Source organism: Perna viridis, chromosome 2, assembly GCF_037379345.1.
Source record: "Perna viridis isolate PV_CMFRI_1.1 ecotype Kerala chromosome 2, ASM3737934v1, whole genome shotgun sequence".
Classification (NCBI taxonomy): Eukaryota; Metazoa; Mollusca; class Bivalvia; order Mytilida; family Mytilidae; genus Perna; species Perna viridis.
This window is the reverse complement of record NC_142446.1, coordinates 14,405,817-14,433,035: the sequence shown is the minus strand read 5'-3', so window position 1 is coordinate 14,433,035 and position 27,219 is coordinate 14,405,817. Positions and strand designations below refer to the sequence as shown.

Genomic DNA, 27,219 nt, shown 5'->3' with positions numbered 1-27,219 from the left:
GTTGGAGTTATTGCCCTTTTTGGACATTTTTTTTCTGTTTATGATGTTATTACTTTAAAAATCTGTTAGGTTTAGCCAATAGCTTTCAGTTGCTGAAATGATCCTTATTATAAGGCTTACAAATGTGTCCAATGAATCAAATGGAGTCAAAATTGTCTGACAACTCCTTGTTAGAGTTATTGCCCTTAAAAGGCAAAAATTTAATCAGGTGAGCAATTCAGGCTCCTGGGAGCCTCTTGTTTTTCAAAAACAATTGTTTTGACATTTTCCTCCTCTTTTATATTTTCTGGGTTTTTAAGACATTGCTATTATATGTGCATCCACATTAGATATTCTAAAAACTTATGTGAATACGATATGATAAAACCATTTACTGCAAGGACTTCAAAACTTGAAATAAATGATTCACAGTCATATGGCATATAAACTGAAATTATTCAAATGCAGAGTTAAAATAAAACCTCAAAATGATAAAATTTATGACCTTTCTGATATTCTGCTTTATATGAGGAATATACTGTTATATTTAGCTATCCATGTAGTCAAATACTTATGTTTTTACTTTAGGTTTAACCGGTTAATTATGGAAGATCTCCAGTGGTTATTAGTGACACCTGTGACAGCAATGCTTATAATTCTACTGGTTTTACATGGATTTCCTATGAAGGATTTGTTACCATACACACATCAATCAAAAACCAGATGATACCTGTATTATCTAGGACCAATTATATAATAGCTGTGATCTCAATGGAGATGATGTGAATTTTTTCAAGGAGAGTTTTTCATGAGAGAAGTTATAATACTGTTGCATCAATGCAGCTTTCACAAGATACAAAATATTTCATTGATATCATTTCCAACGTTATCAAGTTTGAAAGGTGTTCTAGATCTGTGAAAACATTGAAGGAGTGATTTTTAGTAAAACTAAAAATGTGAAAAAAAAATGTCTAAATAATGTAAATAGCTTTTATGAGATCAAACTGCCATTCTATACCCATTTTCTTAAGTCCCATATCACATTGCCCTATTTAGTGTGCCCCATTGCCCAAATCCTCATTTATATTCATGATCATCGCATCAGGACCTAAATAACATAGATTATACATAATACATGTACACATTTAATTATTGTTTTTAATTATATCCTGTGAAAGCAGGAAGTATATTCTATATAATTTTCATGGTCTTTTTAGTGGAATGAAAATTATATGTACATATAATGGATGACATTATGAATTTATCCCGAAGTAAGTGTTGAGCATGGTTACTCTGGTATGTAGATAGAATATGAATGCCCTGAGGAGTTGAAAAGAATCAATGTGATAAAAATATCTGACAATGAATCAATGTGATAAAAATATTTGACAATGTTAAATATCTTTTGGGGATTTGATACATTGCATCTACCCCAAAGAACTTGAGATAAAGGATACTATAGACACTGTGAAGTCAGATTCATGTCTTGACCTACACTTAGAGATCGATGGTAAATGAAAACTATTGACCAAACTTTACGACAAACATGATGACTTTTCATTCAATATTGTCAACTTTCCTTTCATATGTGGCAACATCCCTTCAGCACCTGCGTATGGAGTGTTCGTATCACAACTCATACGTTATGCCAGAGCTTGCCAAGATTACGCAGACTTTTTGTATCATGCTAGAATTCTAACAAATAGGCTGCTGGAGCAGGGTTATGTTGCTACAAGATTGCAGTCATCACCACAAAAGTTTTAAGGTCGTCATCATGAACTCGTGGATCGTTACGGTGTATCCATCTGCGCCATGACAACTGATTTGTTCAATGTTTCATAGTTTTCCTTTCCTCTTTCGTCTACCCCGGACTTGACTTTTTATGAGCAACTCGGCGGACGCTTACCCTACCTGTGCACCTGGTCCATGCTCCCAGTTTTTAGTGGAGTCTGAGTTGCTCATTTGCTTTTGTTACTTTGTATGTATGATTTTAGTTACTTAATGTTCTTTATTGTGTATGTCTGTCTTCCATGTCTGGTCTTAGTCCCTGGATTACATTGTTTTGATTACCACTATAACCTTGGTTCCCTTGCTTACTCTTTACCAGTTTCTTGAAAAACTGTTAAAAAGAAACTTTCAGTAGCTGAAATGATCCTTATGATTAAGACCTACAAAAGTTATTGCCCTTGAAGGGTGAAAAATGATGTTTTTAGCAGTTTTCAGCCAATATCTTGAAACTATAATAGAAAGAAACTCTCAATTGATGAAATGATCCTTATGATGTCCTTCAAAAGTCTTCGTGAGTCAAAATTGTTGGACATCTTCTTGTTAGTTTATTGCCTTTGAAAGGCAAAAATTAAAGCTTTAGACATCACTAGGCATCTGTCATCCTCTTCTGTCAACCATTGTTAATTTTTCTTTAAAAATCTTCTCCTCTGAAACTACTGAACAGAATTTGATCAAACTTAGTGACAATTATCTTGGGTATGTCTACCATTCTCCCAAAATTGTATTCAATATGAACATGGCCAGCCACTGTTACTAAATATAGAACACAAGAGTATAACTATATATTTTAGTTTATATCTCAAAAACCATAACAAATAGATGAAATCTGAGATGTCTTGGGCTGTTTGGCCTGAAGAGATTTATCTTCCTTGAAAATTTAAAGATAATCAATTTACTAATTTTGCAGTTAATGTCCCTTTTTAGCTAATTTTACCCTTTTTTGCCTATTATTTATAAAATGAAAGTAGATTGTTGTAAATTGATAAAATATTCAGTACTTCAAGAATACCTATTGTAGGTGCAAATTTCAGAAAAATCTGTTGACCCTTCTTGGTATTGTGGCCCCAGAAAGTGTCATTTTGACCGTTTTCCCTGTTTTGCCTGTTGTAAACAAACCAATAGCAGATTAATGATTAATGTAAATTTAAAATATGTAAAATTATGTAAAGATCTATAATTGGTGCAAATTTTTGGAAAAAGCTGTTGATTGCATGTTTTCATGATTTTTTTGCACTTTTAGCATGTTATTCAGTTATTATAAGTAGAAGGATGATTAATGTTTAAATTTCAGTATCATGACAAATTTCATCTGTGCACATTTTGTCAAAGGTGTTTGACCATTTTAAGGTTTTGGATGTATTCAACTTTTTAAAGATTTTAGCAGTAAACCAGGTGAGGAATTCCTGCTCTTGAGAGCCTCTTGTTCTAAAACAGTAGGGGCCACATTAAATAGAAACCTTCCTTTAGTAGTAAGTAAAATCATATCAAAATTTCAGAACAATTGGTCAACCACAACTAAAGTTATTGCATAGAAACGAAATGTCCCCAGACGATTACTGCCCCAGAACATTATATGACTACAAATTTTTTGCACTTGTATAAAAACTATACAAAAGTCTAAATACAGTAGAAGTTATATAAGAAGTATTGCCCTTTGAAAAGCAAAAAAAATACTTCTGAGAACCATTTAATACAGTTCAGATAGAAACCCCCTGTGAAATTAATTCTTATGACAAAGCCTATAAAAGTATCCCACACTCCTATTCAAATGCCATTTTTTTTTTTTTCGTTTCGCTTCTACTTTAAATACCATAATAGAAAGGAAGAAACTTTAAACTGATGACATGTTCCTTATGTCTTTATAATGAAGAAATACAGTCTTTGAACAGTGATTGAAAGGTATTTGTTTTTTCAACGTGAATGATACATGCTCTCCTGAGCCTTTAGTTTTATTACGTTAAAACTGAGCTGCAAATTTTCAAAAAATATGTAGTTGTATACAGTTCTGAATATATTCATATAAATATTTGTGTAAACATTTTTTTACAAGCCAAGCCAGTGACAAGTAAATAACAATTCCACAATAAAGTATTATATCCACTAACTATCAAAAACATACAAATGTTTAGCTACACACTTCTATAGCGTGGTGCCAGACCACGACTTAATGCTGAAAAATAAATACATACTTTGAATAAAAAATGGTTACCAATAGTTATTCGATTGTGCTTTATAGTTCATTACATTTCTACAATTTCTTTTCCAAGCACTGTACCATGTCTGGCACTCTTTTTGGACACACAAACTAATGTACTAATAGACAAGGATTGATTCTAAAGTATGCTGGATTTTGGTTAATAACCACAGATTGTCATAGAATTTGATAGAATCATATTCTATCCAATTTACTGACAATTAGTCTTTTGTAAAATATATTTTTTCAAACTCATATCAACAACGATCCAATTCCATTTGGAAAATTTCGCCCCAGGTTTCATCATCAAATCTACAGAAAGGTTTGGCTGGTAAAGCATGGTAACAATGTGGGTTACTCATGTCCCCATTCCTCCATCTCCTCTTCACATCATTTGTGTTATAGTTTGTTCTATACACCTCCTGAATGTAGAAAAAGAAAAATAGATACAAACTAAAAAAAAATTATCAAAAACATTAATATTTTATTAATTGAATGAGCTTCATTTTAATGGGTTATAAGTTAATCTGGACAAAAGTTCCATGTAAGTCTCTGTTAATACTTTGCCACAATCCTCTGTTAGGCACCAACCATTTTTAAACTGAGGGAATGGGGATGGGGCAGCTGGGATTATTTTGAAAAAAAAAAGTTATTCCAAATTTGAGCAAAAGAATTATTTTTATTAAGCCATGAACAGAAAAAAAAATGATTCAATATTTCCCCATTACTTAACAATATAGATTTTCAAATACATTTTTAACCCTGGCTGCTGCTGAAAAAAAAAATTATTATTTTTGTGTTTGTGTGAAAAGAATTTATTACTCAACATAAAATTCCAGACCCCCCCTCCCCTCGAGAAGAAAATGGTCTGTGCCCTATTATCAATCAGTAAATAAACCAAACTTGACTACAATGATGAATGGAGAGACTCTTAAACAACCCCTTTTTTGGTTCCACTTGGTTTAACAAGATAGCCTGTGGAGGCCAACTTCAATTCTGATTGGAAATTATATTTTTGTACCCTGCAGCTATGCAAAAGGGGGGATAGAAATACCAGTGTCCATCTGTCAGTCCGGCCACTTTTGAGGAAGCAACTCTGTAGAAACCACTAGACGGATTTTGTTCAAATTTTGTTGGATTGTTAGTCACCATTTGTACACATAGCTGATCATTTTTGCGTCACCATTTTGATTCGACAAATTTTACAAGAGTTATGGGACTTTGCAATTCAACTTTTTAAGCTGTGGTTTTTAGGTTACTTGATTAGTTTAATCTCAATACGAGGGCTGTAGTTACTAAAAATAAAACATAGGGGTCAGACAGCAGTTCTTTGCATATATTTTCAAGACTATAAGGTTTAGCACATTTCTGATATGGGGGTTAAAGTGTTGAAAATGACAAGATCTTTCTGTAGTCAAATTTTTGATGTTGGGATTTATTGTCCTTTTTTGCTGTTTTTGATGTTATTACTTTCAAAAATCTTCTCAGAAACTACTGTACAGAATTCAATGAAAGTTGGAATGAATGTTTCTTAGGGTATTATGCACAAAATGACTGTTTGGATTTTTGATCCGTGAAAAAAAAACTTGGCAGCATTTATTGCTTTGAGTTCAAGGATATTTTGTTTATACAATAAACATGGTCTCCTGTCTTGAATGGTGATGATGAAATGTTGCATAGTCATGGTTTAACTTCATTTTATGTTCTCTTTCAGCCAATGTATACTGAGCTAATGCCCCCTCAGACCTAGTGGAATAACAAGGCATAGGGGGGCCCCTACCCAAATTTTTCCAGAGGTTCTGAAACATTTTAAAGCATTTTCCCCACTTGCATTTTTCAATCAGATTTCAGATATCTTTCATGGTTTTCGAGTTATAAGGGGCCAAAGGGTTCAATGCCCCAAAAATATACTTTTTTAATTTTTGGTATAATTTTGCATATAGAGTGGGTATGTATAGATGTCTCTACATATAGAACGTATAGGTTTTTTCATACCTGCCATGATTTCCCCAGCTGTCTGTCCTTCTGTATCAATCTTCTACATTCATTTAAAGAAGCACACAATCTTTTCCATAAGAAGTCTGATTGATTGATTAAAGTCATCCATCTTGTAGATACCAATACTGAATTGTTCAGAGTGTCAATTTTAAAAAACGAGAATATATAAAGCAATATCTCATCAGGTAAATCTTCTATTGTTTTATTGTACATCAGATCACACAACTGTAATAAAAGATTGAAACATACTCGAAATATTTAACTAATTTTTTTTCTTGCAAAATGTATGTACAATATAATTGATAGGGTCAGGCATGTTGTGTGTTGATTGTTTGGCTACAGCTACATTTGTGTAATGATAATAATACCAAGCACAGATCACAGGATTTCTAAAATCTACAGTAATTCATAACTATATTTACATAGTAAATTTGCAAATGGCTCAGTTCATTCTGAAGATTTCTTAGTTTTTAGGCTGATTAATTCCGTTATTTTCATCAACTTAATTGACTCTAGGAAGGCTTTTGAAAAAAATTCCAGGAACTCTAAGAATATCCAATGTAAATAATGCCTACGGTAAGCATCGGTATATGCAAGTTACTAAGTTCATTCATATACATGTATGTATTAAAAAATAATTTACAAATATCAAGGATTTTTATAGTAGTCTAGATTTAGTAATATGGAGTAGGCATTGCCTATAATCGAGCAGTTAAGGTTTCTTTGTAGATGACAAACTGTTGTAGGCACATGCATCAGCAGTCCTTTAAGCAGATTGATCAATTGATTGTTGGGGTTTAACGCCCGAGCCGCAATATTTCAGCTATATTCAGGTGATGAACATGAAATGGATGATAAAATGAACTTGAAATAATGATAAATGAAAAATGGGATAGGACAGAAAGATAATGGGGTAAAAAAATTTTGATTGCCAGTGGAAATAGGGGAGGTGGGTAGGGTCGGGCAATTTAGCCTTTAAGCAGAGAATGCTGACTATTCATATTTATTTGAAATAAAATTATCATTGAATAATATGACCTATTGAAATATAAAAATATATATGTATGTTTTGAACCCCAAATGCATTTGTTCATTTACCTAAAATTCTGATGTTTTAATATTGTTTGTCTTCTGACCTAATTTGGGACAAAAGTAAATGAATGACATTGATGGCATTGTGATGTCTCATAATGTAAACATTGTACATATTTTCAATCTTCTTTTGCTATTTTAATTAGATTTTTTTATGTTAAAGAAATTGTTTTAGTTTTTAAAAGAATTTTTTGGGATACTTATTTTTATTTTACATTCTCTCTGCGACATTTCACTTCAGGATGATGAATTTTTGCACACTGCTTACTCCCACACGTATATTGCTGTACAGCTCTCCACTCTTGCTATAAAAATCCTTGCAGTATTCATAAATGTATTCTTTCATTGTACATACTGAAATGTGTAACCCATACCAACTCTTCCTCTTACCCATGTCTTCATTATTATGTGATATTTCCAGCTCATAATTTGTACACATAAACAAAATAATATGATGGTTAAGCTAGAATAAATGATTTTTAAAATATTTTTAAAAAATTTGATTTTTTTTTTGATCTTCAGTTTTCAAAAGTAATGACGTGTAACCCAAAATTCCTGTACCCAAAATCAAAGTCCAGTATTTTTGTTATTTGTACAATTCTATTATATACTTTACATTTGAACACCATAATACATGTAAATGTAATCATTAAAATATCCCAAGGCTAATATATTAAAACCACATCAGATTCTATTTATGACACTTTCTTTTTCATTCTTGATGACATTGTATCCGTTCTTTGCTGGTACGGGGATTCATGCTACAGTACCTTATGGAATTCAGATTCTGACACAATTTTTCAAAATGTTATCCATTTTTAAGCAAGGAGTTAAATATAAATATCTATATATGCTTCAATGTATATATAAATCCTAGTCCAAAGTCTTAAAGTTAAGTTTTAACCTCTAGATGTTTTCGGCTGGAAAGTGAGAAATAGTCAATTATTAGTTTGGTACAGTACCTTCTGGTTACACATTTTGGGACTTTTAGGACATTAAATCAACTTACTTTGAAAATACATGTATCATAAATGTTTTTTGCTAGTTTTAATTTCAATTCATTTTAAACATTTAAAAACTTTAGGACCAAGTTTCAGTATTAAATTCATAATAATAATAGAAAAATTTGTGAGATGGTGATTTTGGTACGGGGTAGGGGTAGGGGTATGGGTGCGGGTTACACATTTCGGGGTGTATACACATCATAAATAAACTTTTTATCTTTAATGTATTGTAAATATTAACATATTAAATATTAACTATATGTGTATCATGTCCACTTTGGCCAGCCGTGTGTCTCTTAATTATAGCGTGATGCCACGACCCTTTGAAAAGCTATGAAATGCGATATAGATACATGTACGTATACATCAATTGTTGTAATGCCAGATATAAAGTCTAAATCGTCATATTAAGTCTATTTCACGAAACTTACAGTTTAAAAATGTCTTTAAAATCGAACAATTGATTAAATTATGATGTAGGATGTGTTGTAACATGACCTGGTGACGCTCGCGTGTTACTGTTTTGACAGCTTCCGGATGTAAATACAAGGGAGGCTATTTCAAAACAAAAATGTCAGCCCCCATAGTTAGCCGTTTGTCACAGAAAGACCTTATAAATTCTTTGACTCGAACTCATCTGTTGCTATCCTTTCTCATACTCATTTTTACCATAACAAGTGTTACACGTGACAATTTTCTCAGTATTGTCAAATATAGACTTTTTGTTACTAAACTCATTGTGGCGTTTATTGCTGTGGCAAATGTTGTATATCAAAACTACTTTTTACCAACAGCCGGTACTTCAAAACTCACAGGGATCAGTTTAAAAGTAAGCAAATGAAAAACAGAGACTTATTGACTTTTTTGTGGTACACTACTTGAGAGAAACTTTCATATTTAAGCGTTCCTGCATCGTTTATTGTACGTTTAGAATCCAGATCGTTCAGCAATGAAACCTGTTCGCTTTCAGAGTTGTTTCGCTTACTTTCCTGTTTGCCTTGGGTTGTTTTGCCTATATGCTATCTCAATTTGGGTTGCTTTGTCTACATTTTCGTTGTCATTTGCAACTCATCATTTACCATGGTAATAATGTTTTCGTTAACAGATATGTATATATTGAACATGAAAGTAAAAAAAATAAGTACAGCTGTAGGTGAATAATTATAATAGTTATGGTAAGTCAGTATAATAATTACCTACATATATTAAATTACTTTAAATGGACTATGAACAGTCACGTAAGTTTAACATCCAGTAATATGTAATGTAAATGAAATATCATTTATATTTAACCAACAATAAAGTAATGCTTGTTTATTCAATTAATTTACCGGTAATGGCAAAACTAACTAATTGCCTGCAGGAACTTAGTCATATGGCATTTTGATTTTCAGAAATCCTTTCATTTTCTTACTTTTAATTTTTGTTAAATAACCATTTTCATGGATAAGAAAAAAAATTGATTCTGAAATTACTATATTTTAATGTAAACCTTAATCTATCCATTGGTTGTTTTTTTTTTTTCCTTAATTGATTATTTTATAATAATGATTTTTACCCCCGTGTACAGAAATCTTCAATGTTTAACGCATATTTCATATTTAGGCGAAACAACTTACTTTAGTAGGCAAAACGACCTGAGACAAGACCAGGCAAATCGACTTGGTACCATAGGTTTACATATTGTTTTTTTGTTTGTTTAAATACATGCTGTTAGTGTACATTTTAAAGCATGATAGGAGCATAAATTTATTTTTGTTCATTCTTTATTTCCTTTATTCAGCTGTTATTTTTATATTTTTCGTATTTTCATTTATTTTATTTTTGATTTTTTCTTTCGTCATTAATATTTAATATTATTATTTTTTTTATTGTTTGTCTTTCATGTGTTTAGACACACTCAATGGGCATTCGTTTTATACGCGCAATGGGAGTGTTCATTTTAATGCACAATGGTAGTGTTTGTTTAAATGCATGATTGAAGCATTCATTTATTGTGCCTTTGGCGGGCGTTTAGCATGTGTTTAGGTATCATGTGTGCTGAAAACATATATGTCTCAAGGCGTGTACAAATATACAAAAATGTAGCTACATGTATATAGTGGTTCAACTTATTCTGGTGCAACCAATTTAGGCACAATCACAAATTTGGATTTTTCATAACGAAGTACAGGGGCCTGTGTGTGTGGATCACACGTCATTAAGTTCAGGTCAAGAGTGTTAATTAACATATTCAAATCAACTCATATTTCCATATATGGTATATCAAACAATAACGGCAGCCTATGACTCCATTCCTTAAGTAGGTCAGCATTTACAATCGTGATAATTTTTTCAACATTTATTAGAAGAATACCCAGATTCTGTGTATATAACCAAACATTTCCATCAATTGTAGTTTTGAATTTATATGGGAGGCTTAATATTTTGACCGCCAGAGTTGGGTTAACCTGCAGTACCAACTTTCCCATATTCTAATATATCATACATGTATATTTCACAAATGCTTTGTTAGAACAAAAATACCTGAAAGCTGAGTTTGGGTCTGTTCGCCTCAAATTTTGTTTGCCTTAGTACCTGTTGCCCCTTTAACTTTTTCACCCTGAGTCCATCTCCCTTTATATATAATTTTTAGGTGTATGATAAGATTTAAGTAAGAATATCTTATCCTCTTATTGGGATCGTCTATTTCAACACAACCCTGCTGGGCTGCTATCAGGAACTGATTATTACCAGTTAGTGGAATATAAAGTCTATTTTAGCACGCCCTGCTGGGCTGGCATCAAGAACTGATTGTAACCAGGGAGTGGAATATAAAATCTGTTTTAACACGCCCAGCTGCACTGGCTTCAGGAACTGATAGTAACCAGGGAGTGGAATATAAAGTCTATTTTAACACACCCTGCTGGACTGGCATCAGGAACTGATTATTATCAGAGAGTGGAATATATAGTCTACTTGAACACACCCTGCTGCATTGGCATCAGGAACTGATTTTAACCAGGGAGTGGAATATAAAGTCTATTTTAACACACCCTGCTGGGCTGGCATCAAAAACTGATTATAATCAGGGAGTGGAATATGAAGTCTGTTTCAACACACCCAGCTGCACTGGCATCAGGAACTGATTATAACCAGGGAGTGGAATATAAAGTCTGTTTTAACATGCCCTGCTGGGCTGGCATCAGGAACTGATTATAACCAGGGAGTGGAATATAAAGTCTATTTTAACACACCCTGCTGGGCTGGCATCAAGAACTGATTATAATCAGGGAGTGGAATATAAAATCTGTTTCAACACACCCAGCTGCACTGGCGTCAGGAACTGATTATAATCAGGGAGTGGAATATAAAATCTGTTTTAACACTCCCTGCTGGGCTGGCATCAGGAACTGATTTTAACCAGGGAGTGGAATATAAAGTCTATTTTAACACACCCTGCTGGGCTGGCATCAAGAACTGATTATAATCAGGGAGTGGAATATAAAATCTGTTTCAACACACCCAGCTGAGTGAGGTGTTCAAGATAACATTAATAATATAACATAACATAATTTGAATACCCTTTAAATATTATACAATTGTTGGTTATGATAGACTAACTGTCTGTTTACTGTTTGGAGAAATTTTAGTTTCTGAGTTATAGGACTTTATTAAAAGAAGGGGGTTGGGTCAAGGTTTTACATGTCATCACATATGTTGGAAACAATTTTACTTCAAACTATACACTTGTTTGTAACAATTGTTTGAAGATATGTATTTATTTTGATGAAATTCCTATTGTTTAAGTTCGCCTGGGGAAAGACCATGTGAGCTATTGCCATCACTTGGCATCTGTCGTCGTTAATAATTATACAAACTCTTCTTCACTGAAACTTGACCAATTAGAACCGAACTTGGTGTGAATGTTTCTATGGGTATCCTGCGTAGAACTGATGTGGGGATTTTTGATTCGTCAAAAAACATGGCTGCCATTACTTAAAATAGAACATAGGGGTCTGACAGTAGTTTTTGGCATATATCTCCAAAACTGTTAGGTTTAACGAAATTCTTTCAATGGCTGATCATTATTATAAGGACTACACAACTCCTTGTAAGAGTTATTGCCCTTGAAAGGGGAAAGAATTTTTTTTTTACAGATTTCAGTCAATATCTTGAAAACTGTGATAGATTAAAAGATACTTTTAATTGTTGAAATGATTCTTATGGTAAGTCCTACCAAAGACTTCTTGACTTCTTGTTTAATTTATTGCCTTTGAGAGGCAAAATTCAACAAGGTGAGCGATTTAGGCTCCTGGGAGCCTCTTGTTTTTGTAATGACTTTTTCCATATTTATTATGGGATTTTTTTCTCATGTCACATCATAACTTGAGAACCCCCTAAAGAAAACTTTTCAAAATTGTTAGTTATAATAGTCTATATACTTTATATGGTCATATATTGGTATCAATCTGTCATCATTGTTGTTGGCATCTGTTAACTTTTGCATATTATTTATAATGATCTAATGGTCTGTTTATATTTTTGTACTTTCTTGAGAAAATTTTTAATTTACAGTTTTAGAGTCAAAGGATTTTTTAATAATTCATCTAGGATTTTTTTTTTTCATAATTACACTGTAGCTTGAGAACCCTCGTTCAATAAACTTTAAACTTTGTTAGAAGTTTAACATGGTAAAAAAAAATCTGTGTTTTGCTTCTCAAACATCTCATTTGTAAAAAAGTCAAACATGGTGCTTGAGCATAACATATGATATGGAATATAAAACTTCATTTCCTTCAATCATGAGGACAGGTGTATTAAGGTGTTGTTTATTTAATGAATTTTCAGTCAACAGAATGTGATGAAATACCATCATGATGCTATTTTTCTTTTTCAGTTACGTTGTATCCTAAAGAATGGACTGTTGCTTTTTTGTTCGTCAATATTTTTCCATGTTTTGGCTATTCTGTTTGGTGCGCCATTATTTGAGTAAGTGTCAAGAATAATTAGAGTACCAGTACATGACAAACTTATAGTTTTTAGCTCACCTGGCGATAAGGGCATTTGAGCTATTGCCATCACTATTTGTCCATCCTCCATTGTCATTGTCCTCCATTGATGTCTGTTAACTTTTTCAAACATCTTCTCCTCTGAAACTACATGACAGATTGAAACAAACTTTGCATCAAGTTTCTTAGGGTATTTTTAATATTCATTGTGTGAGGATTTTTGATCTTGCAAAAAACGTGGCCGCTGTTCCTAAAAATAGATCATAGGGATCAAATTGCAGAATTTTGAACATAATTCAAAAATGGTTAGGTTTAGGTAAAATTTGGCAGCAATTATAATTGTTCAACATGATAGGTTAGACCTATACAAAATTTTCAGTAAGATCTGTACACAGATGAATTTTAATTATTTAACATTTCCAATGTTAAACATCTTCTCCTCTGAAAATACTGGATGGATTGAAATAAAACTTAGCATGAATGTTCTGTAGAACATCTTTGATAATTTGTGTGTGAGGATTTTTGACCTTGCCAAAAAAAAATGGCTGCTGTTACTAAAAATAGAACATAAGGGTCAAATTGCAGAATACAGATAAGTCAAAAATAGTAGGTTTGTCTAAAATCTGAATCAGGAGTAAAATTGTTCAGCATGTTGATTTGGGCTTATGCTGAAATTTTTAGAAAGATCTGTAAACAGATGAATGAGTAACTGGTCTGGAATGGATTTTATTACAGATATTTACATTTCCTGCTTAGAAAATATCCTCTGAGTCTTCTAGTAGAGAGGATTAAAATCAAACAAGGTATGAATGTTTGTTAAGATATCCTTTTGATCTGTCGAAAAACATGGCCACCATTACTAATAATTGAGAATTTGTGGAATTACCGGAAAATCTTGTTTTTATGGGATAAAATTGAGCAGCATGGTAAGACAGACCTGTCCCAAAATTTTCATGATTTGTTGATCAATGTTAGAGTAATTACCCTTGAACAGTGAAAAAATGACTGTGAGTTATTTATTTTATGATATGAAAACCTGGTGGATAACTAAGATGATTTATATTGATTGCATGATTCGTTTTGACAATAGTACAGTAAGGTCAAGAGTCCAGCTTTAGAAAGCTTAAAAGACTATTTTGACTGGGAGTGATCCAGACTCTCTATTTAGACCCTAATTACTATTTTACCACTTGCCAGCTGAGTGCAGAGCAGGGGTCTACAATTTCCAGTTCATATCAATTTCTGTGTAAACTCAACAATCCCTCCATATCTGGCAAATGAATTTTATTGATGTTCAATACTTAATGTTTTAGTAATAATTTGATTCAAAAAATGTTCAATCACACAACTGCTTTGATTAAACAAATCTTATAAATGTGAAGCAACTTGGACATCTTATAGTGCATTTTATACAACACCATTAGACAAGAATTTGAAAAGTTCCATTTAATGTTTTTGATTTGTGATAATTCTTATTAGGAACCATTTACAATTGATTATATGCATGCCATTATGACTTGACAAATTTTATTGGAGTTACTTGGTTTTTGTTCATTACACTGTCAGTGTATGAACTCCTATAGACACAACCCCACTAAGAGCTGTAGTAGGATAATTATAAAGACACTTTTTGTTCTGGATCATTCTTAACACCGCTATGTTCAAGAATTTTACAGGAGTTTTCACCCTTCTTTAGTAACGCGTTTTAGAGCAACTTTTCTTGATCTCATTAACAAAAAGACTCAGATATTTCTACTCACCCACAATTGGCAAAGCTGGAGGTATACAGGGATCATGCTATCCATTTGTCTGTCCCCAACCAACTCCTGGAATCACTGAATGAAATTTGATGCAACTTTTACAAATCTTTATTGCATGATGCCATTTTGCACCTAATATGTTGTTTTTCCATTTGAATGTCTTTCTGGGTTTCCTGCTACAAAACAAACTTGATCAGGTTGCGGGGCTTCTTCCAATTTGTAACTCCTCTAGAACTGTTGAATGGAATAAGTTGAATCTTATACATATCCTTTATCTCATGATGTCATTGTGCACTTTTTATATTGTTTTGCTATCGAAATGGCTTTTTGGGTTTCTTATATGGTTTCTTGGAAGAGGTACATGTATCACTATGTGAGCCATTCTCACAGTTTTTCTGGTTCTGTTTACAATCATTATTAAGAGTTAACCTCACTATGATGGTTTTTCTTTAAACTTTCAATAGATGACTCTAGGAAGACAAAAACTGATGCATGAGTACCTTTAAAATCTTACTGTTCAGGGTGCTACTACAGTTAGGGAATACAGGGTGCTACTACAGTTAGGGAATACAGTGCGCTACTACAGTAAAGGAATACAGGGGGCTACTACAGTTAGGGAATACAGTGCACTACTACAGTTAAGGAATACAGGGGGCTACTACAGTTAGGGAATACAGTGCGCTACTACAGTTAAGGAATACAGGGTGCTACTACAGTTAGGGAATACAGGGAGCTACTACAGTTAAGGAATACAGGGGGCTACTACATTTAAGGAATACAGGGTGCTACTACAGTTAGGAAATACACTAATGTATTGGACTAATAGCAGTTTTTAGAAATAAACCTATAAAAGTATAAAAGAAAGAACAAAAATGAGATTGCTACACATCACTGTTTGACACACAGCTCATTAAATTTAAAGTCACTTTACTCCCTCATATATGCAGTAAAACAAATGTATCAAAATGCATTAAAATGACTCTGTTCAATAAATTGGGTAAATTTCTTGGCCCAAAATGACAAATTGTATGGTCAAATTCATATGTTTAACTATCTTACAAACTCTGAACTTAATCATATTACAAGTCTCAGAACAGAAGTAGTAACTTTTTCTTCTTTTGGGTATAAGAATTTACAACAATGTAATACAAATAAAGAAGTTATGTGCTAACAATTTGGCTTCATTTCCAATGTGTCTTTTTTTTTTTCAGATCATCAGCAGAAACATTTCACTTAGGAATGACCATGTCTGTAACAGTTGTGTTACCAGTAATATGTGTTATAGGTACTAATACTTCACATTGGACCAGGATGTTTGTTTTTAACAGGTTTGTGTACAATAAGGCTTACATTTAAAAAGATCAAGGTTTAGTATGTTCATACCTATTATAGTGCACACCTGCCAACTCTCACTATTTGTTGGAGGGGAGTGTGAGGGGTCCAAAATTTAAATATTCAAAAAGCAATATTCAAGTAAGTGGTGTATTAGCTTTGTTTTTTTTTCTGTCAAGAAACCAGAAAATAACATTTTGATTAATTTGAAAGCCCTTGAAATGGTTTTCTTGGTTGCTAAGGACTACTTGACATATAAAACCCTCATAGACATTTTCAAAAGGCAAGTATGATAGTGTTAAAAAAAGTCACCTGCATTTTGGTTTTTTTATTATCATGAAATGGTACACTCTGGTCGTCTCTGGCATCATTAGATTCTGGACACGGTGTCATAGCTAAGTATTGGTGAAATGTTCTGTATGGAATTTTAAATAAAGAAGGATATGTTGCATTGGATGGTTGTGGCACTATGAAATCTTGACATGTTAAGGTGCAATCATTCCAATATATAGGGGACATAAGTTTTGAGAAATAATAATGTACTTCCAAACAATTGAAAAATTCATATATTCAACAATGATGGAAAAATATAGAATTTTTTTAAACTTTTTAACATTAATTGGAAACAATTATTTTGTTGTTTAAGTAAAAAGGTTAAAGTAGATATAAATAGAATCAATGGAATGATCAGTCTCTATTAAATATTAATGGAAATAGATTGTAAAGAAATTTTCCATGTTAATTGATGTAAAAGAGACAGCAAATTCAAAGTGATAGCAGATGCTAAGGATCCATGTTTTGAAAAACAGATTTAGGGCCATGGAAGAAACCAGTAAACACATGATAGACATGTCAGGTGCCCGTCCAAAAAAATGGTGCATTCGGATAGCATTGAAATTTCTTTTTTTTTTTTTTGCAAAACTTTTCAGCAAAACTCAATGGAAATGATTTTAAAATATGTTGTGCAGTTTCATCTTGAAGTTTAAGGTGTGTATGCTTATCAGCTTGGTCACACATCAACTGCATTTCAGATTGATTTGTTACTTTTTCATATTGGGGTTTCTTGAATTTTTGACACGAAAATCTCAACCATTTATGATGTCAGGATGATCTAAAACTCAGTATGTAGCTTCATCTTTTACAACTTCCTGTTTGCTTGAACAAATTAATGCGTTTTTAGGTAGTTAGTCCAATGAATCATCACAAACATCTTGATATCCTTTCATGGGAAGGATTTAAAATGATTTCATGTGTGCGGCTTCTGTTTGATAATTTGTAGTGTGTATAAGGTTTTTGACTTGGTCATACATATTTTAATGTTTGCCCAAACAGGTTTTTTTTTGCTTTTCATAGGACCATGAAACAATTGCTGTGTAATAAATATATATATATATATATATATATATATATATATATATATATATATATATATATATATATATATATATATATATATATATATATATATATATACTGTTATCGTGCTGTTATCATCTTCATCATTGTTGTCTGTTGACATTTCATGTCCAGACAAAAACTTGAGTATAAGTGAATAGATCATAATGAAATTTTACCACAAGGTGCTATGTCACAAAAAAAAACACAAAAAAAGATTAGGATTGATTTTGGGGTTTATGACATAGATCATTTTAAGAATTCAGTTATTTTGAGAGTTGTGACATCTACAGTTTGAATTAAGATTTAGGGCCCAAAAAGTGGTAAGAAAGAGGCATTTTCATGATGTCTGAACAATAATTTGACTGCAAGTGAATGGATTTCTTTTAAATTGTACCACAAGATGCCATGCCATAAAAGGAAGGCTATGATTGGTTTTGGGGCTTGTGACTTCGAACTGTTTAGGATTCAAGGGTCAAAAAGAGACTAGAAACTAGCATTTTCGTTTTGTTTGGACAGCAACTTGACTATATGTAAATTTATCACTTTGATGTTGTACCCAAAGGTGCCACTCCCTTCAAAGAAGGCTAGGATTTATTTTGGAGGTTGTTAAGGGAACCATTCATGAATAAAGGGTCAAAAATTGAACGACTTTGATTTTGGTAAAAGTCTTATCCTGTGTCAAATATCTAATCACAATGAAAATTAAGATTGTAGGATTGATTTGAGATTTGCTATATTTTTGTTTGAGTAAACAAGGTGTGCTTATCAGTTGCTTTTGGATTTTGAACTAACTTACACAAAAAAGTAAGTGATACAGCTTGTTGTCTTTTGTTCTATTTGTTAAAGTGTTTATATTCTGTATTGATCTCAAGAGTTAAATCCAAATTGAACAGTTTTTTGTAGTTTGTTTATTGTAGTTTTCCACCACTGCTGTCACAGGTTAGAGGAGCCCTCACAAACATATTCAACCCTGCCACCGTGCTACTTCATTTTTCCTGTCCCAAGCCAAAAACCTGTAGTCCAATGTTTGTCGATTTTTCGTGTACATTGATATTCCTTTTGCTTTTTAGACAGTAGTTTTTTTTTTTTGCAAAAACCATTAGATTTAATCAAAATGTGACGTAGGGTTAAAGCGTCCAGCATGATGAGATCTATCTGCTTGGAATTTTCGTTTCAATTTGTGAAGTATATTGGAGTTATTGCCCTTTTCAATGTTTTTATGCTGTTTTTAATATTTTTTCCTTTCAAAATTCTTTTCTTCTGACACTACTTGACTAGTAAGAACCAAACTTGGTATGAATGTTCCTTGGGGTATCCTGCATAGAACTAATGTGGGAATTTTTGATCGGTCAAAAACATGACTGCCGTTACTAAAACAGAACATAGGAGTCAGACAATAGTTTTTCGCATATATCTCCAAAACTGTTATGTTGTTGCTCATTACGCCCAATGGCATGTGGGGCAGCAACAAAGGTACGCCACATCTTAAGACGTGTCCAGTCCATCCCCACCTTCTTTTTCTTATGATCTTGCTTATATCTTCTTGATTACATCTATGGAGGACTTTATAGTGATCTTATTTGGCCAAAGTATTCGAAGGATCCTCCTTAGGCAATTTGTATGAAAGGTGGATAGTTTTGTTTGTCAGCCTCAGTCATTCTCCAGCACTTTGAACCATACAACAGGGTAAGTATAACAAACTGTTGTATAGATTCAATTTGATGCATGTAGTGTTGTCTGAATATAACTGAAATATTGCTGCTCGGACATTAAACCCCAACAATCAATCAATCAAGATGCGTGTAGTGTACTGTCCGGATTTCCATAATTCTGCAAGTTGATGAATGCAGCACTTGCTTTTGACAAACGTTGTTTAATCTCAGTAGCAGCACCACCATCTGCTCTGACTGTATTGCCAGGATATGTAAATGTATCTGTTTGAGGTAATGCTTGTCCATTTAGTAGTACTGTTGCTGAGTTGGAGTTGTTGAGAATCATGACCAGATTTTCTGGTGTTGATTCGTAAGCCGGTTTGGTTGGAAAAAAGATTGCAATCTGTTGGTTTTTTCGTGGATATGTTGATGAGATCATCAGCAAAATCAAGATCCTCTAAGGTTAAAAGATTCCCCATCAGATGCCTCTTGGGGTGTCAGACTTGTTTGTTGTAAGACCCAGTCGATGGCTATGATAAATAAGGTTGATGACATGACGCATCTTCGCCTAAGTCCTGTTTTTTACTTGGAAGACTATCTCTGAATTCCCAACAGTGCATTCATAGTTATCATAAAATGCCCTTACAAGATTAATGAGGTGTTGTGGAATACCATAAGATCTTATTATTTTCCATAGGCTGATTCTGTGGATGCTATCAAAGGCCTTTTCAAAGTCAATAAAGTTAATATAGAGTTGTCTTTGCCATTCAGTACATTATTCAATAATATTTCTGAGTATAAAAATCTGGTCAGTACAACCTTTTTCCTTTGCGGAATCCTGCTTGTTCTTTCCTGAGAGTGCTGTCAATGGTTTCTGAAATTCGCTTGATGATAATTTTTGCCATGATCTTACTTGGTATGGAAAGGAGTGTGATTCCTTTCCAGTTGTTACAATCATGAAATTCTCCTTTTTGGTATTTTGATGATGGCTTCTTTATTCCAAACTTTAGGTATAACAGCTTCATTCCACGTGAAAATTGGATATAAAACATTTGCAGTCAAGTTGGTACAATGTATCAATTTTGAAAAGTTCTGCATTCCAGTTGTCGCTGCCTGGTGCTTTACCATTCTCCAAACTTTGTGGCTGATATTATTTCAGGAAATTCTGGTGTTTTAATGTTGATTTTGATTTTATGCTCAGACTCAGAAATGTTAGATTCTTCATGAGGTGTTGGTCGATTTTAAACTTCACTGAAGGGCTCCAACCCAGCGTTTTTCCTGGTTATTCTCAAATAAATTTCCAAGTTTGTCTTTAATAATAATCATTTGTTGGGGCATAACAGTGTAAAATGCTGATGTTGGTGTGTTTTCCCCGTATTCTGGCACTTATCAGTCTGTTATTAATTGGTTTCCATTCAATCAGTGTCCTTTTCTAGCCTTTCTTGAGTATAATAACCACATCTTTCTGATGATGACTATCTTCACGACAAGAATAGAGAAGCAATTATCCTGAGGTTGTTACTATTCTCCCAGATCCAGTCCACCTGCTTTCACAGATACCCAATATGCCGAGGTCGTACCGTTTCATTTCAGTAAATTGAGCTAACTTCCTTGTAGCATATATTGTCCTTACATTCCAGGATGTAACCTGGATCTTTGTTTTTGCAGTGCTAAGCGTCTCCTTTATCATGTGAGTAGCTTCCTTTTGGCTTCGACTACCATCATTCGTACATGGTGGATTACCAGCATTTTGGAGACGTTCATTCACAGCAGTTTTGGTTAAGGTCCTTGTTGCTATTTCTGTAACTCTCCTTTTTCACATGTTGGGGTTGTTAGCCCTAAGCAAAACCTCTTGCGTGAAGGGACGGGGTTTTCTGTTAGGGTTATCCAACCTGTAGACGATTGCATATGCTATCGAGTTCTATCTACCGGGATTTTCTGTCTGGATTTACTTTTATAGCTTTCGACCTTCCAAAGTCACACACAAGGCGATGGGGCAAGGATGATTACTGCTAGGACGTGTCCACGCACCGGTGGGCCTACACACTGCATCTCTGGGACCCTTGATGATCCGAGATCCCCATGCAGATACTGCAGGAGATGACTCAGCCCATGTGCTGTTGCTACATGGAGTCGTGACGGTGTAGAGGCTATGTACAGACAGAAAAGACTTGCACATACTGCTCACTTTGCACTTACAAACGCAAGCTAGCCACCGGTGACTGGAATAGTACCAACCACACTACGTCACTAGACGCATACCACTGCCCTGTGGACAACCCACTAGCACATAAAACCGTTAGGTTTAGAAAAATTAAATTTTGACAGGGTAAAAGTATTCAGCATGATGAGATCTATCTGTGATCTAATTTTTGCTTTAATCTGTTAAGCCATGTTGGAGTTATTGCCCTTTTCCATTTTTTTTCGCTATTTTTAATGTTATTTCTTTCAAAATTCTTATTCTCTGACACTGCTTGACCAGTAAGAACCTAACTTTGTATGAATGTTCTTTGGGATATCCTGCAATTGATGTGGGGATTTTTATCCGTCAAAGAACATGGCCGCCTTTAATAAGAATAGAACATGGGGGTCAGACAGAAGTATTTCTCATAAATCTCCAAAACCGTTAGGTTTAGCCAAATCCTTCTATTGCTGAAATGATCCGTATTATTATTAGGCCCGCAAAAGTCTCCAAGGTATCAAAGTTGTCTGACGACTCCATGTAAGAATTATTGTCCTTGAAAGGTGAATAATGACGGCTTTTTTTAGGTGTCCGAGTTGTCATTTACTGTTGTTACTTTGTGTGTATTATTTTAGTTACTTTTTGTTTTTTGCCGTCTTTGTCCCTGGATTAAATTCTTTTGATTTCCGCTAAAATCTTGGTTCCCTTGATTACTCTTAGCTCGCCTGGCCGAAGGTGATAGTACACGTCTGGTAAGTTCATTAATGTATTTATTTTCTCAGTGGGGTCCTTTTTCTGAATCCGGAACTGTTTGTCGTAACATGTTCTAGGCACGTATGAAAAGTATCTTGGTACATTGGATCAATCCTTTTTCCTGATTAAGACCGAATTAAATTTGGATATTGAATCAATCTTTCTTATTGTAATGTCTTGATTGTTCCATTCATAAATAGTAGATGGAAGGAAAGATTCCCTTGTTACAGACAATCTACAGTGCGGCAATAAAATGTCCTCTCCGTTTTGCAATGAATAGTTGGATATTGATTGTACCTTAATTAGGTAGAAGATAACACAGATATTCAGAGGCATGCTATTGTTCGATTATACATAGCATTTGTAGTTTTCTAGTGTCTCCCAATTGACTTCTTTACATATGTCTATAATTTTTGTAAACACCGGTAACCCATTTACAATTCTTCCGGCGAGTAACTAGGGATTACAGTTGTCCCATACTTCAGGGGCTTATTCTAACAATGGTTGAATATACGATATAGTTTTTTCCAATACGTTACGATCTTCTTGGAATATATATTTTTGTAATGCATTAAGATACTTTTTGCACTAGCTATTATATTTTCAATATGCATGGACCACTTTGCATCACTAGTAAATGTAATACCTAGGTGTTTATGATTATTTTTGATTGGAATTTCAGTTCCATTGAGAGAAAAATGAAACATCGGTATTTCTCTATTAGAGAATTACATTATCTCAGTTTTTTCCTGGGGGGAGGGGGTTGGGTGAGGGTGCTATGTGCTTAATTCAATACCTTTATATTGTATCTTTAAATTTTAAAATTTTAGGAATGACAAGGGCATCTGTGTCATTTCTTCTGGTTTTTATTAAACATTTTCTTTACACAAGTGATACCTACTACTACATGTATTACCTCTTAAGGTTCTGGTATTGTTTTTGTCTCTTGACTTGAAAATCTAGATCTATCTCCAATTTTAAAAAAAAACACAGCAGTAAAACACACAGTTTTGCTGGTTATCAACATGATCAGATATAAGGAGAATGAAAAACTGAAACTGATTGGGAAAACCGTTGTGAACTGTTCTATATATATGTTTAAAATCATGCCATTGTTATAGTTTGTTAAAGTTTTCGTTATCAAGTGAAGTTTGAAGACAGAATGAATTACATGTAATATCTTACTGTAGAGTACATCAAGTCATTTAATTAAAAATAAAAACTACCAGATAAAATTTATCCAAAAAAAATATTGTACTTAAAAAAATTGATATCAATTTGCTTAAAACTTACTTGTTTTTCCTGCAAGATGAAAAGTAATAAATTAACTTACGTGTAAATTCTGCTCCCCATTCTTTTTGGTTGCTACACAAGGTACAGATAGCATAGACAATACTACTCACCAAAGAAGTCAAAGATAAAAAAAAACACATAAGAAATTCTAACATTTAAGTAGTAGAAGTAAATATGTTACACTTATTTAGTAAGAAACCGTATATACTTGAGCAATTAACCTAAGTTAAATCCATTCTGTTATTTATATTAGTCAAATATTACATTATTTTTTTCAGCAGCAGCCTGCTTTAAAATTTGTTTTTGAAAATCTACATTGTTAAATAATAGAGAAAATATTGACACAAATTTGGAACATTTTTTTTTAAATAATCCCAGCCCCCTTCAGTTTAAAGAGTTGGTTCTTAGAGTCGCATTGTAAGAACGGCATTGATAGTTAACAAGTAAGATATACATCATTTTCAAATCAGTTTGATTCCATGGACCTTATTTGGTGACGCTACTTCTGACAGATCTCGGTTGCTAAAAACCATTGCACGCTACCCAAATTATAAAGATACAATATGTTTTTTTTTCTTAGTCCAGAGCTTGGTATTGAATCAGTTGTATATTTCTCTACATTGAGTAGTATAGTTGGAGCCTGGTTAGGAGCATTTCCTATACCTTTAGACTGGGATAGGCCTTGGCAGGTTAGTAGTATAACTGTATTGTTCAGGATAATGTTTCTTTTCCTCTTTCACTCCCATTGAATGTAACATAAAAGTGTGTCACTTAATTAGGTATATCACACTTAATACTTCTAATAGATAAAGATGACCCCGAATGAACATACTTCAGAATTTTAATGTAAAGGTACATTTATGTCACAGAATTTGATTCTGGGATAATTGAGTCTTATTTAAGCCAGTATTTTACTTCATTTTATATGGATTCTGTAGGGAATTTTCAATATTTTGCAAACTTATAAATAACTGGTAGATAATTTTTTAACCGACACTTAACCGGCATTCTTGTACATTTTATAGTGAAAATTCGGGGTTACCGAACTCTTTTTTCTTGCAATAATAAAAAAAAAATGAAATTTCTTCTACTTTTCAATTGAACATTTTCCTAGTTAATTCCCCCTTTTTAGCTCACCTTGCCAAAGGCCATGTGAGCTATTGCCATCACTTGGCGTCCGTCGTCGTTAACAATTTTTCAAAACTCTTCTCTGACACTACTTGACCAATTTGAACTAAACTTAGTAGGAATGTTCCTTGGGTTATATTGCATAGAACTGATGTGGGGATTTTTGATCCGTCCAAAAAAATTCGGCCGTCGTTACTAAAAACAGAATGTAGGCGTCAGATAGTAGTTTTTTTCATACATCTCCAAAACCATTAGGTTGAGCTAAATTCTGACGTGGGTACATGTGTTCAGCATGATGAGATCTATCTGCGGTCAAATTTTAATTTTAATCCATCAGGCCATGTCGGAGTTATTGCCCCTTTCAACGTTTTTTTTTTTTGCTATTATTAATGTTATTTCTTTCTATTATCTTCTCCTCTGACACTACTTGACCAACTGGAACCAAAGTTGGTATGAATGGTCCTTGAGGTATCCTGCATAGAACTGACTTGGGGATTTTTGATCTGTCGAAAAACATGACCGCCGTTACTGAAAATAGAACAAAGAGGTCAGACAGTAGTTTTTTCGCATATGCCTCCAAAACCATTAGCTTTAGCCAAATTCTTTCAATAGCTGAAATGATCTTTATTATTAGGACTACAAATGTCTTCAGGGATAAAAATTGTCAGACGATCCCTTGTAAGAGTTATTGCCCTTGAACGGGGTAAAATGACGTTTTTTACTGTTTTCAGCCAATATCTTGAAACTATAATAGATAGAAAGAAACTTTCAATGCTAAAATGACCCCTATGATAAGTCTTACCAAAGTCTTCTTGAGTCAAAATTGTTGGACAACTTCTTGTAAATTTATTGCCCTTGAAGGCAAAATTCAACCAGGTGAGTCGCCCGAATATAGCTGAAATATCGCTGCTTGTGCGTTAAACCCCAACAAACAAACAATCAACCAGGTGAGTGATTCAGGTTCCTGGGAGCCTCTTGTTTAATTTTTTTTTTAATTATTGTTTTTAATTTTACCATTCTAACTTTTGTGTAAAATCATTTGAAATAATTTAAATATATTCTGTTTACGTCATTTCAAACACTATTAGACAATAGAAAATATGTATGTCTGTATGATAGAAAAATATGCTCCGTGTAATAGATATGTTCTACCTTAAGTAACTACTTTATACATTACCATAACCTGATGTTAAGAAGTAATCAAAAATAACATGCAGAAGTTTGGAGGTATATATGTTTCATCTTGTCTGTCCGTCTGTCTGTTCGAATAATTTTTTTAGCAGCTTGGAGCATTGTTATGAAAATTTGTGGGGTGTAATATAATCACACGGAGATGTGCATAGTGTCAGGAATTTATGTTTGGGCAAAAATGTAGAAATGACGGCTGTTTAAACTTAGCCATATAAGATTTGTGGAAGATTTTTTGTTTAAATTACTATATTTTCTGTGAAAAATACGGAATAATTTAATTTTTACGCTAAAAATTGTGCTATGACACTTGTTTTTCGTGGTATTTTTGGCCCCAATCGTTTTAGAATATCCGTATAATAACTTGAGTAAAAGTGATTTCGCACCTTGAGGTAAAACTTATATCAGTTTTACCTCAAGGTGCGAAATCACAAGAGTAAGGCTGGGATTGATTTTGGGGGTAGAGGCTTGAGCCAAGTAAGAATAAGGGACCGGAAACAAGTATTTTTTTCTGATTTCTGGATGATAACTTGAGTGGAAGGGAATGGATGGCTTTGAAATAGTGCTACAATGTACCATATCGCCACAAAAAGTTTGGGATGTATTTAGTGTGTTTTGCCTAGAATCTTAAAGAATAAGGGCCAAAAATTGACCACTTCAGTCCTGGTCATTTTTTCCCGTATCAAATGTCTAATCGTAATCAATATTCAATGTTTGAATGGTGTGTCCATACTTGCCCTAACTGTTTAGGGTTCGACCACTGCGGTCGTATCAAGATTTTTTTTTGTTCAGCAAAATCTTGCACTGTAGTAGAATTTTATGTTTTTTAGATGTTAAAGATATGATTTTACAATATTAACCTTTTTTTCAGGAATGGCCCATCACTTGTGTAATAGGAACGTTACTAGGATACTGTGTTGGTCTAATAATAGGAGTTGGACACTTGTATATTAATTATCATAGGATCAAGAGAATTAAAATTACTTAAGATTTAGAAGACAGACCAAACTGGAAAAGTGGTATTAACAATGGAAGACAGAAGAATTCTGTATACCTGAAACATATTGTATATTGACTTACCGTATGTTATTGTTGAATACAGCCGTCAGCTTCCTAGTAATTTACGAGTTATCTTTTGTTGCATTGTCATTAAATCTTTAATTACTAATACGTTATCTTTAAGAAACTATAATTGGGATAGAAAGTTTTTGATCTGGTATTTCAATAACCAAATCTTCAGGTGTTAGGTCAATTAGTTTGAGTGCTGTCTGTCTCCCATAAATTTTAACCATATATTATTAAACTTGAGAACTTTTCATGGGAACTATGAATCTTCAGTCTGATGGTTGCACCATGTGTGTGACTTTCATTTAGGTGATGTATCTAACTGACCACACGTCAACTTAAAATTAAAAAAAAAATCATGAGGTTGATTTGAAATTTGGTATGGAGCTTGAGTATGAAAGTTTGTACTTTATTCAATGTGT

The 27,219-nt window shown here is 33.3% G+C and overlaps 3 protein-coding genes across 4 annotated transcripts in view; 2 read left to right on the top strand and 1 right to left on the bottom strand.

Annotated features, from left to right (window-relative positions):
• The window catches only part of LOC148623754 (uncharacterized), a 28,466-nt gene extending 27,338 nt beyond the window's left edge, over positions 1-1,128 (top strand). Inside the window, exon 13 of one of the 2 annotated variants that reach the window (XM_088565829.1) lies at positions 568-1,128. In XM_088565829.1, coding sequence (XP_088421955.1) covers positions 568-706 — 139 coding nt within the window. In that variant the 3' untranslated portion in view covers positions 707-1,128. The remainder of the gene's footprint in view (positions 1-567) is intronic. The other variant, XM_088565830.1, reaches the window with a different exon arrangement.
• A 2,572-nt stretch (positions 1,129-3,700) lies between these two features.
• On the bottom strand, positions 3,701-8,625 carry LOC148623753 (F-box only protein 48-like). The gene is made up of 3 exons (XM_088565834.1): positions 8,487-8,625; positions 5,957-6,184; positions 3,701-4,383 (listed from the first exon to the last, which is right to left on the bottom strand). The coding sequence occupies exons 2-3, from the start codon at positions 6,170-6,172 to the stop codon at positions 4,219-4,221; spliced, it is 381 nt and encodes a 126-aa protein (XP_088421960.1). The 5' UTR covers positions 6,173-6,184; positions 8,487-8,625; the 3' UTR covers positions 3,701-4,218.
• Position 8,626: 1 nt separating this feature from the next.
• LOC148623752 (GPI ethanolamine phosphate transferase, stabilizing subunit-like) lies at positions 8,627-26,900 on the top strand. Its single transcript, XM_088565832.1, has 5 exons — positions 8,627-8,884; positions 12,935-13,026; positions 16,018-16,134; positions 23,997-24,105; positions 26,604-26,900. Exons 1-5 carry the CDS (start codon positions 8,627-8,629, stop codon positions 26,718-26,720), a joined length of 693 nt encoding a protein of 230 aa, XP_088421958.1. The 3' UTR covers positions 26,721-26,900.
• The last annotated feature ends 319 nt before the right edge of the window (positions 26,901-27,219 follow it).